The sequence below is a fragment of the Pelodiscus sinensis genome, chromosome 22, assembly GCF_052426305.1.
Source record: "Pelodiscus sinensis isolate ZL-2025 chromosome 22, ASM5242630v1, whole genome shotgun sequence".
Taxonomy (NCBI): Eukaryota; Metazoa; Chordata; order Testudines; family Trionychidae; genus Pelodiscus; species Pelodiscus sinensis.
The window spans coordinates 15575319-15590064 of NC_143073.1; the positions used below are offsets into that span (position 1 = coordinate 15575319).

At 50.7% G+C, this 14746-nt stretch overlaps 1 protein-coding gene across 2 annotated transcripts; it reads left to right on the forward strand.

The window, feature by feature from the left end:
- Positions 1 to 261: 261 nt before the first annotated feature.
- LOC102447290 (monocarboxylate transporter 13-like) lies at positions 262 to 11909 on the forward strand. 2 transcript variants are annotated; one of them, XM_075908007.2, is made up of 5 exons: positions 262 to 279; positions 4911 to 5120; positions 5219 to 5362; positions 8415 to 9182; positions 10064 to 11909. In XM_075908007.2, the coding sequence occupies exons 2-5, from the start codon at positions 4919 to 4921 to the stop codon at positions 10309 to 10311; spliced, it is 1362 nt and encodes a 453-aa protein (XP_075764122.2). In that variant the 5' UTR covers positions 262 to 279; positions 4911 to 4918; the 3' UTR covers positions 10312 to 11909. The 2 variants fall into 2 exon arrangements, with proteins under 2 accessions (XP_075764122.2, XP_075764121.2); XM_075908006.2 differs by lacking the exon at positions 262 to 279 and adding an exon at positions 324 to 482.
- The last annotated feature ends 2837 nt before the right edge of the window (positions 11910 to 14746 follow it).

A 14746-nucleotide genomic window follows, 5' to 3' on the forward strand; every position in this document is an offset into this window, starting at 1 on the left:
TGTGCAGCCCCATAGCCCCCAAACCATGCCTCCTCAGCACAGGGCACATGGCAGCTCCCCTTGCCCCGGGGGGGGGAAGGAAGCGTGCCTGCAAATTGTGCCTAACTCAGCGCACCTGTTCGCGCCTGCGCACAAACAGCCGGTCCCGGTGGGGTGAGGGGGCGGAGACGTGGCGCGAAAGGGGCGTGGCATGTCCCTCCAGCAGTGGTCTGGGCTCCGCGCGGCCGCTTCGCCCCGCCCCTTTTGGAATTTTGTAAGAAGGTTGCGGCCGCGGGCCACGTGAGCGAGTGGCCGGGATGTAGCGCCCGGGGATTGATGGGGGTGGGGATTGATGGGGGGGGGGGCTCATTGATCTTCGCACCTTTAGGGGGCTCCGGGGTGTAGGGACTGTAACGTTCAGGTGGGGATTGCTGAAGTGGGGGAGGGGTTATTGCCCTGGCTTTCTCGGGCGAGTAGCGAAGACCGGTGAGATGCTCGGTCAGGTAAGGAGCGGGGCGGGGGGGCGGATCGGAGACCAGGCTGATCTACAGGTGTAACGTCCACCCTCTGGCGGGGAAGGTCGCCTACGTCCTGGCCTGGGGAAAGGGAGGAAATGCTATTTGGATCTCTGGTTTCCTGCTGCCGTTAGATAGACTTTGACTATGGCCACAGCCCTACTGTGTCTGTGGGGGAGGGGAAGGCCATACATTAATTCCCATCCCCTCCCCCAGCAGCAGTGTATGAGTGTTGGCTGGGGTCCCTTATCCCCGCTCTCTCCACTATGTCCCAGTAGCTCCATGCAGCTGATTCTGGGGCAAGTCACTTCTGGTGAGGGCAGCAAGGGAGACGTGAAGTCTGGAGGGGCTATGAGGCTGCACAGAGGAGGCCTCTGGGGGGAGCTAAGAGGCTGCCTTGTGCTTGCCAAGAGAGGTTCTGTGTTTGAAACTAAGATGTTAATAACACTCTGGTTGCAAGATTAAACAGTTAAGCATGCTTGTGGGTCTGAGGGGGTCAGGTTATTGCTGATTTGCTCTTAGGTTATGTCTGCTACTAGGGATGTTACATTTTGAGTAATTGACTAATTGAATAGTTGATGCATTTCAAAGCAGCAGCACCCCATGGAACCCTGGGTCAAAGGGGAGTCCCAGCTGGCCCTGGACTGCATGAAGCATGTTAAAGTTGCAGGCCTTCTAGAGCCCGGAGTCTGGCCCCAGGCTCCACACTGCACTGCCACTGTGAAGAACCTCCTTCCTCTACCCCCCACTGCCTCTTTTTGATAAGAGGCAACAAGGGGGGGTGGAATGACTAGTTCACAGCCCTAATCTGCACTAAAGAGGAAGATAGACATGGCTGCTGTGGATCTTCAAGGGATTGAATTGGTCTAGTTAAGACAGCTAATTCAAAGTGAGGGGGGCGCTCTGATCCATGCTGATAACCCTGCTTTCACAAGGAGTAAGGAAAGTCAAAGGAAGAGTGTTCTCCCTTTGACTTCCTGCAGCATAGACTGCCAAAAGTCAACTTAAGCTACTTCAGCCTCAGCTATCTGAAGTTGCATATCTTAATTTGACCTTGTTCTGTAGCATAGCTGTACCCTTAATGGTCACTGCAAGGTGACTTCTGATCCTCTTAAGGGGTCTTTCTGCACGGGGAAGCTAATTTGGAGTAAGAGCGGTGTGCCCTTAAATCTGTGCTGAAAGTGGATTTTGCATTGTGCAAAGATGAGCCAGGTAACAGGAAAGTAGAATCAGGCCATGTGGAGGGCGGGAAGCAAGGAATGAAAGTGTGAACGAAAATCCATCAGCTAAACCTCTAAGTGCCGGAGCTACTCCAGAATGTCTTGGAGACTCAGAATTAGGGGCCTCGTTCTGATCCGTCTTAGACCACTTTGTGCCAGTCTAAAATTGTTCTCATTTCCACATATGGATAAACTCTTATTCAAGGTACCAGAGCAGAAGGCAACCTGGTTAAAGGGTTTGAAATGCAAGGCATTAAGAAAGCCTTTAATTACAACAGTTTCCCTTCTAGTCTGGTCCCCTGTGGTTCCCTGCACTCATGGCAAGACTAAGTATTATCTAGACCAGAGGTCCCCAACCTTTTTACCTCTCACTCTCTTAATCTTTTCTGCCCCCAATCCTGCAGCTAGAGGTGGGACCAGACCCTTGGCCAGGGACCACAGCCACGTATAGAGCCCTGGGCATGAGGTGGGCAGCTGGGGCTGAGAACCTATCTGGGCAGTGGTCCTTTCCCACCCACTTCAACCATGGTGACATCCAGTGTTCCCTCTAATCTTTTCCATCTATATATGGATTTTTTCCATCCATGTGCAGAATAAAATTTGTATATGCACCAAGCAGTCAGTACAATCCACCCGAGAGTGAGGGGACTTAGAGCCATGGGTCCTATGCTCCCCAAGCCAGTGAGACTAACTCACACACCCAGAAGCCAGCTCCAGCCCTGCACACAGCCCCACCTCCAGCCTCTGTCCAGCTTCCCAGGCAAAAGGTGTCACCTGGTTACGTGCACATGCCCTTCTAGGCTCAGGTTCTAGAAAGCATCTGCCATTGTGTACATGGGGAAGGTTGTCATGCCCAAACTTCCATCACATCTAGGGCTTGGTGCAGTGCCCAAGGAAACCGGCATACACCTGGGGTTATTACAGGACAGTAGAAATTTACATGCAACATAAAGCAAACAGAGTGAATTCAACCCCCACTTTGTTACACCAGGTAATATAGGAGCTCTGATGAGAAGACCACAAGGACTTAGAATCCACAGATCATGGGACAGGTGCGGGTAGGAGAATGAGATGTGGTAATCAGGTGGGGATAGGTTGTGAAACACCTTATGGCCTGGATGGACTACCACTTTCTCACCTCTGGCTCAGTCAAATATTGATTTAAAGTCTGAGTTACTGAGAATCCACCGTTTACTTCAAACCAGCAAGTGATCCAAGCTCCACACTGTGGAGAAAGATAGAAAAAACCTTCAGGGTGTTTGCTGATCCGACCTTGGGGAAAACTCATCATGAGCACGTGGACAAGACACCCAGGAAAAAATTTTCATAAGTAACTCAGAGCCCTCCCCATCCTGTGTCCTATCGTCAACTGTTGGCGGTATCTGGCCATAGGCTGTTGTAGGCAATCTCATCACACCGTCTCCTCTATAAATGTATCCAGTTTAGTCTTAAAACAAGTTAGGGGTTTTTTGCCTCCCCTGTTCCCTTTGGTTCCTCTCTTGGTTAGAAACCTTCCTCTGATTTCAATCCTAAGTTTGAAAGCCTGTTCATACCCTTGTGCCCTTATTGGGCCTTCATTTGAATAACTTCTCTCCCTTCCCTACTGTTGTATTTGTAGAGGGCACTCATCTCTCCCTATGGCCTCTGTTTTGTTAAGCTGCAAACTCCTTAAATCTCCATGTACAAGGTTCTATTTCATGGCTCATCCTAGTCGCCCTTTGCACCTATTTCATGGCTCATCCTAGTCGCCCTTTGCACCTAGTCTCATCTGAATTCATTTGTCTCGAACGTAGGAGGCCGCATTCCAGGTGAGGTCTCACCAATGTCTTGTAGAGCCATGCTAATGCTAACCTGTCTCTCCTGGAAAGGTGTGTTTTTTCTAATGGCAAGCATTAGAAATCAGAGCAATTTCCCAAAGTGAGTGATAGTCAATTTTCCCTCGATACTTTTTTTTCCCCATCCACTAGGGAGCTGTGCCTCTGCTTGCTATGCTCGCCAACCCCCCTCTCTCTGGGGGTAGGTGTCTGGCCAGGGGGCAGGAGCAGCCTGGGGATGTAGGGCCTTGGCAGAAGGGATGATGGGGCTAGGGATGTCAGGCTCAGATGGTGGAGGGGATGAGGGGAGGCCTGGGGGCAGGGGGCTTGGGCTCAGATGGTGGAGGGGACCCAGCCCCAGCAGTTCCTTCCCCGTAGCACAGCCTCCCAGGGTGTGAAGCAGAGAGCTGGAGCAAGCCAGCTCAGGGTGACAATGGGTGGTGATGGCAGTGACATGAGGATGCAGATGACATGATGACGTTACTCTTGTCCTGCAGGAATTTTTTTTCCTCATATAGATGAGCAGAATAAATTTTATTATGTGCACCAAGGCATGTGCAGATGTGCACCACCAGTGAAACACATGTTGCTGGCTGTGGGTGCTCTGCTAATCAGCATGGCAGCATTTGAATCTCTCCTGGGCATCTGCCCAACCACACAGCTTACAGGGACCACTAGTTTGGACATGGTTTATAGCTAGTTGCGCCATGCCCCCTTTTCTGAGTGCTGCCCATTCCAGGTCTTAGCCTGCCGAGCATTGGAGTGGAATCTGGTCTTCCTTCCAGGAGGATCGACAGTAGGGGAGCCCTGGGCATGGAGCAGAGTCTGGGAAGGGGGTGGATGGAATTTTTGTGGGTAGGTGGGGGGGCCCGGATCCATCGTCAGTAGCTGTGATGCCTTAAAGGTGCCAGTAGAGTTGACTCCTGACCCCTTTTGAGCCAAAGGGAGAAAATGTTGGTTCTGAACCACTGGGCTGCTGTAGGGGGGTGGCCAGCCACTCCAGGATGTGGCAATCTCTGAGCCGGGGGTGGGGGGAGGGTGAGACTTTTCAAGGCTTGGTTTTTTTTTTTTCCTCCTGCCTCCCTGGCCCAAGAGAAAAGAGAGAAAAATGGGTCTTGTTGTACATCTGATGGCTGGGGCTCCTGACCCATACTCCACAGCACCTTCTGCTGGGGGATGCTGTGACCAGAGGAACTGGGAAGTACCCTCCACTGTCAACTCCCCTGCCCTCTGCCCCACAGTACCCTCTGCTGGGAGAGGCTGGGACTGGCGGAGCTAGGGGTTGCCCCCATTTCCCCGCTTCCAATAGCGCCCCCTGCTGGGACCAGAGAAGCTGTACTCCAGGACAACAGAGCCATTTCTAACATCCCTCTCTCCAACAGTGAGCCCCATGCTGGTGGTGCATCCTGAACCCCCCGATGGGGGCTGGGGCTGGATGGTGGTTCTGGCAGCCTTTTTCCAGTCCGCGCTGGTGTTTGGGGTGATCCGCTCCTTCGGTGTTTTCTTCATGGAGTTTGTAGGGTACTTCGGGGAGTTGTCTTGGCGGGTGTCCTGGATCACCTCCATCGGGATTGCCGTGCAGCAGTTTGCAAGTGAGTTTGGAGGTGGGAGAAGAACCCCACACCTCCCCCAAAGTCTGAATTACTGGGTAATGGGAATCTGTCTGGTGTTTCTCTGCCATCTTTTGCAGGTCCAGTGGGCAGTGCCCTCAGCACCCAGTACGGCGCACGCCCTGTGGTGATGACCGGGGGCTTCCTCTCAGGGCTGGGCATGCTCCTGGCTTCCTTCGCCACCTGCCTGACTCACCTGTACCTCAGCATCGGGCTGCTTTCAGGTAGGTCCCATCCTGAGCCCCCTGCCTCAGTTGCCCCCCCCCCAGGAGTGTTCTTGCTCAAGACTCGGAGCAAAGACTTCTGGGTAAACCAGTGCACCATGGGGTTTCCAAAAGTCTGGCTTATAGCTGCCTAAGGTGCAGAGGTTTTTGGATAACCTCCACTGTGCATTGCATTAAGGATGGAATTAGCAAGGTGTGAAGCAGGTCTTGCAACCCCAGAGCCTCTCCTAAGCAGCAAGGGTGCTAGGCGGGAAGCTGGCAGACTTGGGCGTCTTTTTAGTGCCAGTGTTGGCTGAGTCCTGGGGGAGATTGCCTGATACTTGCTGTGGGGACTTCCACCTGCCAAATGCTCTGATGTTACTGCGGTGATTTTTCAGAATGCCAGTGGCTTAATGGAGAAGGCATCAGTAGCCACTGGGAGGTGTGGGTAATAGGTGCTGTTCTGCCCTACCCCCTTGGGCTCACACTGACGGGATCATCCCACTTACGCATGGGTGAAATTCCTTTTTGCTTTCCTTGGGTTTGGTTATTACATGGAGAAGAAATGATTGGACTTTTTTTTTTTTTTTTTTTTTTCCCCTCTTCCTGCTCTGCCATCTGTCCGCCTGCCCAGTTTTCTCCCTTGAACGTGTTTCCCGGATGCTAGAGCAGTGGTTCTGATCCAGGGACATGCAGAAGTCTTCCAGGAGGACAGCTCAGGATGTACTAGCTCTAGGACAGTGGTGGGATGGCCGCTCTGGGCCCTGAGCACCTCAGATGCCTACTGAGGTGGGGCCTGGTGCTGTCAGCAGGGGTTGAAGGCCCCAGGAAGCAGAGCGACCCCGCCCCATGTGCTCCAAGCCCCAATTCCCAACCATGTCACTCCGCTTTCCTCTGCTACCGGTGAGCGCAAGAGGGCCTGACCCCTGCTGCCGGCCACAGACCCCTGTTAATCCACTGTTACTCAAGGGGGGGGTTGGGAAAGGGTGGAACTGCCTCCCGCATTCACCGGTTTGGGGGAGTGGAGTGGGCTGGGGCCGGATTGCTCCACTTTATGCTGCTAGTGGTGAGTGCTGGGGGGCCTGACCCCTGTGACAGGTCCCTCTGCTAATCTCCCGGGTTGTGTCACTCAGTGGAGGGGACTTGGGGCAGGAGGGCGGGCGAGTGGATGGACTGGGGGTGGGGAGGGAAGAGGCGGGGCAGGGTGGGAGCTTGAAGGAAGGAGTGGAGGCAGAATGAGATGGGGCGCAGCAAGGGCAGGAAAAGGTGGGGGCAGCGGTTGGAGTGATGTGAGGGGTTTGTCCCAGACTCTTGCTCCATCCATGGATAGCCCTGGGTCCATGAACTCCTCTAGAGCCTTGCCTAGCTTGACAACAGGCGACATAAAATGCACTGCCAAGTAGGCACTAGGGATATTAAATATTGGTTAATTGAATAGTCGTTTAACCTCATGGATGATTCTTGGTTACTCTACTATTCTGTACTCCCGGGGGTGGGGGCTGGCAGCCAGTGTGTTCTGGCCCCACTCCCGAGGGGGCCCCCTGCCACTCTGTGCTGCTGCATCTGTATCAGAGGCAGCAGCGTGGGCTGCCAGGCGGGAGCTGATCTGCAAGGGGAGCCAGTTTAAAAAACCGGCTCCCCTTGTGGACCAGCTGCCTGTTGCCCCATGCTGCTTCCTCTGATACAGAGGCAGCAGTGTGGAGTGGCAGCAGCCCCTGTCGGGGGCAGGGTGCCTGAGCTCCCAGACCCAGCACAAGCTGGAACTGAGCCGGGCTGCCTGCCCACCAGCTTCTAATACACTTCAAATGCAGAATCGCAGCAGGGGTAGGTCATGGACCCTGCACAAGCTGGGACTGAGCCAGGCTGCTGGCCAACCTGATAATAAATTTGCTGGCAAGGGGAGAAGAGAGTATGTGTGTGCGTGTAATCTATAGCATTAACCTATAAGCTTTTGCTTATCAGTTCATTGGTTAAATGACTACACTATTACATCCCTAGTAGATACTAGCTAAAATTTCCTACACACAGTGGTTTATACTTCTCTGTCTGCTGGCCTCACACACCCTGGGCTCTGCTCCCAGGCTCAGCTGTGGGGGGAAAAGGGACAGGAGGAAAGGGGGGAGAGGACATCAGACCCCTCAACATTGTGCTCTCTAATGTTTTTTCATCTGTGTGCAGAATAAATTGTGTTATGTGCACAAAGGCATATGTGGATGTGCACCACAAATAGAAAACTATGCCTTGGGCACTCTGATAATCAGCTGAGCAGCACCTGACTCTGTTGGGTGGCTGCCTAAATGCCCGGGAACACTGCACCCCACTCTTAAAAATGTTCCCATGCCACTGAAGAACACAATCACATGATCTTCAAATGACCCCTTCCTGACGCTCTTCATCACAATTCTTCCTTGCCCCAAAAAAGTCAGCCCTGTTCAGACGCTAATCATACCAAATGTGACCCAAAATGACAACTGGCACAGCTATATCTTTGTGCAGGGGTAGAACGTGGGGGAAGGGAGACATATCAGTGGGGTTCAAGCGAGGGTTTCTAAGGTGGTGGGGGCTGGCGGGAGGAGAGGGAGAACTAAAGAACCCAGGGAAGGAACCAGACTGTGTCAAAAATGGCTGCTATTATGGGAGGAACTGTGGGGCCACAGAGGGAACGAGTGGGATCTTGTCAAAATGGGTGTCACTGAAAGGCACCATGGGGGAGGCATCGAAAGAAAAGGGACCTTATTAAAAATGTCCACCCCTTGAAAGGGAGAAGGAGCGGAGCAAAATTCAAAATGGCCACCTCCTTCAAAATGGCCATCACTTTATGGTGGTGCAGGGGCCATGCTGTTGGGGAGGGCATAATCATTTAAGCTGAGAAGGAAGAAACTGGGCTTCACTTAAAATGGCTGCTGCATGGCAGCCATTTTGGAAAAAACAAGGCAAAGGTGGGTGTTGCCAGTTGCCAACACCATACAACCCCGGGGGTGGGGGGCACAGGAAGGTGGGGGAGGGCTCTTTCCAGCCAAGTGCAGCCCCAACTTATGTATTTTATGTATACCCCTTCCCCTCCTTTTGGCAGGCTTCGGGTGGGCCTTGGTTGTCACACCTTCTGTGGCCTCTGTCTCCCGTTACTTCAAGAAGCGCCGGACCTTCGCTACAGGTTTGGCATTCACAGGCGTGGGCCTCTCCTCCTTCGCCTTCTCCCCGCTCTTCCAGCTCCTTGTGGACACCTACGCCTGGCGCGGGGCCCTCCTGGTTGTGGCTGGCATGTCCTTCAACCTGGTGGTGTGTGGGGCTCTCATCCGCCCCCTGACCCTCAAGGAAGACCTGGCCAGACCTGTGAACCTTAATGAGAGCTGTCTGGAGAAACTTTCCACCCTCTTTGACCTGCCTTTGCTCTCCCACTGGCCTTTCATGAGGTTTGTCCTGGCCGTGACCTTGATCAACACCGGCTATTTTATTCCCTATGTCCATCTGGTGGCCCAGGCTCGAGAGCTGCGCTATGATGAATACCAAGCTGCCTTCCTTATGTCTGTGGCTGGCGTGGCTGACCTGTGTGGCCGCCTCCTCTCAGGTTGGCTTGCTGACTGTCGGGCTTTCCGCCTCGTCCACATCTTGGTAGCCTGGACTTCCCTGACTGGCATCTCCTTGGCCTTGGTGCCCCTGGGGCATAGCTACCCGGTCCTGATGGCCATCAGCATCTGCTACGGCTTCTTCTCTGGGGCGCTCACCCCTGTGGTCTTTTCCATCCTGCCGGAGATCGTGGGCATTGGAAGGATCTTCAGCTCGCTGGGGCTGCTGCAGATGATGGAGAGCATTGGCGGGCTTCTGGGAGCACCATTCTCTGGTAGATTGAGGCTGCCTTCCTTTTCTTCCCATGAAATTCATTGGAAACCAGCTCCTGTACCCCTGTAAATCAGTCTCCAACCCTACCCATTTTTCTCTCAGCTTAAGCCATAGACTTGGTGCTTCTTGGAGTCAAGATTCCCTGGCCCCACCCTGGTCCTGGGACCAGTGTTTGACACATCAATAGCATCCTGATTGATGTTAGTTGCCTCTCCAATCCTTTTTGGTAGCCCCTAAGGACAGGCCTAGAGATGGGGATGAAACCCAACAGTTATGGCTCCTAGTTCCCCCTGCTCCAACCAACTAGACCTCGCAGTAATCTAGGCCACCCTGGGCTTTTGTGACATTCTGGGCCACCTTTTATGTTCTAGGTTGCTCTGTGTTCTCCATGGCTGTGTCTAGACTGGCAAGCTTTTCCGCAAAATCATCTGCTATTGCGGAAAAACTTGCCAGCTGTCTACACTGGCTGCTTGAATTTCCGCAAAAGCACTGATGATCTCATGTAAGATCGTCAGTGCTTTTCCGGAAATACTATGCTGCTCCCATTCGGGTAAAAGTCTTTTTCCGAAAAATTTTTGCGCAAAGTAGACAGCACAGTACTGTTTTCCGCAAAAAAGCCCCGATCGCAAAAATGGCGATCGGGGCTTTTTTGCGGAAAACCGTGTCTACATTGGCCACGGACGCTTTTCTGCAAAAAGTGCTCTGGTAGGATGCTTTTCCGCAAATCTAGACGTGCTTTTCCGAAAATGCTTTTAACGGAAAAGTTTTCTGATAAAAGTATTTTCGGAAAATCGTGCCAGTGTAGACGTAGCCCATGTGTTCTAGATCACCCTGTTTTGTCCTGGTGGTGTTCTAGATAACTCTTTCCTTTCTCTGTTCCAGGTTGGCTGAAGGACATGACTGGGGACTACACGGCCTCTTTCCTGGCAGCTGGAGCTTTCCTTTTGGCAGGGAGCCTGGTTTTGGTCACTTTGCCCAACTTCTCTTCCTGTCTTGGCTCTTCCACTCCTTCCTGCCAGGTGGAAGCTGGGGTGGAGCCAGCCACAGTGATACTGGCCTCTGGAGAACTCTCCTGCCCCCAGAACAGAGACTGGCCAGCCAGAAGCCAAGATCTCCAGGAGCCGGCATGACAAAGGGGATGGTGGCAGCCAGTGGCTGGATGAAGCAGGGGAATGAGCCATGTGGGACATGGCTCTGTTGGTGCCCATCAGTCAATTATCCCAGCCTGGGGTTTCCCCTCCCCTCACTGGGCCCAATTCCCCATTTATACCTTCTGAGCTGTAGAAGGAATTCCAGAACCTGGCTAAGTTCCTGGTAAGAAAGTGTCAGGTCATAAATTCCAGCTGCATGTGGAGACCTAGAGCTTCACCTGCCTTCCCACCCCCTTTAGTATCTCTACATAGAACACTCAGCTGTCCTCAACTTCCTGGGTTCTCTGTCAGAGCTTCAGAGGGGCTCTGGTCTCCAATTCCAACCTCCCAGAAACCTGGGTCCTTAATTTCAGAAGGACACTGAGGAAGGGGCAAGAGAGCTCAGAAGAGCCAGACAGAAAATCCCAGAGCTCCTGTTTTTAATTTAGCAAAGAAAAAGGTTGAGGGGTAGCTAGGTCCCAGTTGCTAAAGACTTCCACGAGGGCCAGAAATTACATCCAAACAAGCTCCAATCTGGCAGCCTATGACCTAACATGAACTACTGGCCAGATGTTGAAACTAGAGCTGGATCTGGGTCTAAAACAAAGAAAAAAATCATGAAGGGATCATGGGATGCTGTGTTCAGTGAGAAGAACATAGCAATGACTCCTTAATGGCAGCTTTGTGCAAATAGGAAATAAAAGGCCCCTGCCTCAATTTACCTTCTTGCTGCTATGAATGGCTGTCAGGAAACTAACACCCAGCATTCCTCTCTACCGTTGGGGTGTTTTTGAGGTCCTGCAGCCCAGAAATGCAGTCACGTAAGAACAGCCATACTGGGTCAGACCAAAAAATGGTCCATCTAGCCCAGTAGCCTATTTGCCAACATTGGCCAATACTAGATGTCCCAGAGGGAGGGAGCACAACCGGTAATCTTCACATGATCCCTCTTCTGTCATCTGCTTCCAGACAAACAGAGGCTAGGGACACCATTCTTCTATCCTGACTAATACCCATTGATGGACCTAACTTCCATGAATCAGTCTAGCTCTTTTTTTGAACCCTGTTAAAGTCCTAGTCTTCACAACATCCTCTGGCAAGGAGTTCCACAGGTTGACTGCATTGCGTGAAGAAAAACGTCCTTTTGTTTATTTTAAACCTGCTTCCTATTAATTTCATTTGGTGATCCTGGGTTCTTATATTGTGGGAATAAGTAAATAACTTTTCCTTATTCACTTTTTCCACACCAGTCATGATTTTATAGATCTGTATCCTACACACACACACACACACGGAGTCTCCTTTTCTCTAAGCTGAAAAGTCCAAGTCTTTACAGACGTAAATGCCATCTAGACAAATGTGTGAATTTTGTGTAGCTAGATGTCACTGTGTAATTAGGTGCAGTGGAGGAAAAGATGGTGGACCATATATGGTGTAGTTTAACCACCAAAATGTAGGATTTGCTGATTTAAAAGAGGGGCCCTTGTTTAGCAATATTACAGTTCTGAGGGAGGACAAAAGCGGCGGTTGCTAGTGCTGCCTTTTCTTGACCAGAGATACTTTGGGAATGGAGGGAGATTAAAAATGTGATAAACTGGTGTGGTCTGTGAATTCCTCTAGCATGTTTCTGAGCCCATGGGCACCCAAACCAGAGCATGAGAAGAAGGTGATTGAAGATTCACCTTGGAAGCAACTGAAATTCCCCTGTGTGTGCCCCTGTCCTCTTCCCCCCTCCCTCCTCCCCCCTCCCACACAGGCAGGACAAAGGTTCAAAGTGCCTCAAGGCAAAACAGTCTGAAAGTAGAGTTTTTGCTGGTGGAATTTAACAGGTCTCTGTGGGGGCAGGGAGCCAGAGAGGGTAAATATTATCAGTTGTGGAGCTGGATGATTAACAGATATTTCCCTAAAGATTGTGCAAAACCTCCCAGTAGTTGATTTGTAGAAGATAGGGGTGAAGCAAGAAAAAGGATCAATTCAAGTATAGGACACACCTAGTAATGGAACCCAGGAGTCCTGGTTCTCCACCCGTGCCCCCCAATTCACCAGTTCCCGTTCCCCTTCCCTAACCCACTGGGTCAAGGTTCTCCTGAGCACCAAGCAGACAGATACTGAGTTTCTTTAGTAGCAGGGCTGGAGTTTGTCCTGGACTTTCCATATGAGCCTGGCTTCTCTCCACTGTCTAGGACAATGCATCTGTCCTTTGGAATCCTTCTTTTTCCAGGCTGCTGTTTATTCAGGAGCCCCCTTGCCCAGCACCAAGATGTGACCACCTCTGGGGGAGGGGTGTGGCTGGTTACACAGGGACCCCTTGCTTGGCATTGAAATGCAGCCACCTCTGGAGCAAGATGGCTATACTGGAAGCCATGCAAGCTGCATGCAAACTTCTGAAGACATGTAATAGAGGCTCCATTGGCATGCACACTCCTAAATTAAAAAACAAGGGGACCAAAAATGCCTATGGCTAAACGGCAAAGTAAAAGCAGTGAGAGGCATAAAGTGGAAATTGAATCCTATTCAGGAAAATAGACAGGAGCATAAACTCTGGCAGCTCGTGTAGAAATATGAGAAAAGCCAAAAAGGAATTTGAAGAAAGGCCAGCCAAAGACACCAGAAGCAGGAATAATCAATTCATGGGATTAATGGACAAACTGCTAAAAATCCACTCAATAAAGCCATTGCTGAGAAACAATACTTGTTTTTTCATCTGAAAACCTGAGGCATTCTTTTTAGGTGACAAATCTGAGGAACTGTCCCAGTTTTAAGTGTGATGAGAAGAGGTTTTGGAACAAACTGATCAACTAAACAATAACAAGTTATCAGAACCAGATGGTAGTCATGCAAGAGTTCTAAAACAACTCAAATATGAAATTGCAGAACTGCTAACCTTGGTTTGTAACCTATCCTTTAAATCAGCTTATGTATCAAATGACTGGCAGATAGCTAGTGCGACACTAGTTTCTTAAAAGAGCTCCCGAGGATCCTGGCAGCTATAGGCTGGTAAGTTTAACTTCAGTATTGGGCAAATTGATTGAAACTAAAGATCAGAATTGTCAGACCCAAAAATTACTAAAATTTGTTGGGGAAAAGTCAACATGGTTTCTGTAAAGGGAAATCATGCCTCACTAATGGAATTCTGGGGAGGAGGGGGTGTCAACAAACATGGACAAGGAGGATCCAGTGGATATAGTGTACTTAGATTTCCAGAAAGCCTTTGACAAGTTCCCTCACCAAAGGCTCTTAAGCAAAGTAGGCTGTCATAGGATAAGAGGGAAGGTCCTCTCATGGATTGGTAACTGGTTAAAATATAGGAAACAAAGGATATGGAGAAATAGTTTTCAGAATGGAACGAGGTAACTAATGGTGTCCTGCAGGGGTACATATGAGGACCAATCCTCTTCAACCTATTCATAAATGATATGGAGAAAGGGATAAACAGTGTGGGGATGAAATCTGCTGCTGCTACAAAACAGGTCATGCAAGTCAAGTTGGGAACAGACAGTGAAGAACTTCAAAAGGATCTCAAAAGGCTGGGTGACGGTGCTATAAATGAAATTCAATGTTGATCAATGCAAAGTCATGGATGTTGGAAAACATAATCCCAATAGTATGTATAAAATGATGGGGATAAATTAGCTGTTTCCGCTTGAGAGCTTGGGAGTCATTGAACATTCTCCAGAAACATCCAGTCAGGGTGTGGTAGCACTCAAAAATGCTAACACCAGTGTTGGGAATTAAGAAAGGGATAGACAAGATAACGTCTCCACATGAATCCATGGTACATCCATATCGTGAATGCTGCAGGCAAGTGTGGTTGCCCCAGTTCAAAATAGATCTACTGGAATTAGAAAGGGTTTAAAAAAGGGAAACAAAATTGATGAGGGGTGTGGAATGGCTGTTTTACAAGGACAGATTAATAAGACCAGGACTGTTTAGCTTGGAAAAGAGATGGCTAAAGGGGGAATATGAATGCTGTCTATGAAATCATGACTGCTGTGAAGAAAATAAATATTTAGTCCTTCCCATAGCACAAAAACTAGGGGTCACTGAAGGGTGCTGACATGCAGCCCACTCTGGACCCAAGTAGTTGAGCATACCCCCTTGCCTTGCACTGAGATGCAGCCACCTCTGGGTCTGAGCAGCTGGTCACACAGGGACCCCTCACACGGCACTGAGATGCAGCCACCTCTGGAGCAGGGAATCTGATTATACAGGGACCCCTTGCCTGGTGCTGAGATGTGGCCACCTCTGGGATGGGGTGGCTGCATGTTCAAAGACCCCTCACCCTGCACTGCAGCACATAATTCCAATGACTGACTAACCAGCCAGGAAACAGGCTTAGGGCCACGCACGCTGCCACCCTGGAGCTAGGGCAGGCAGGTTGCAGAACCCAGCCAGCACCACTAGAGGGCAGATGAACCCTTTAAAGCAGTGGTCT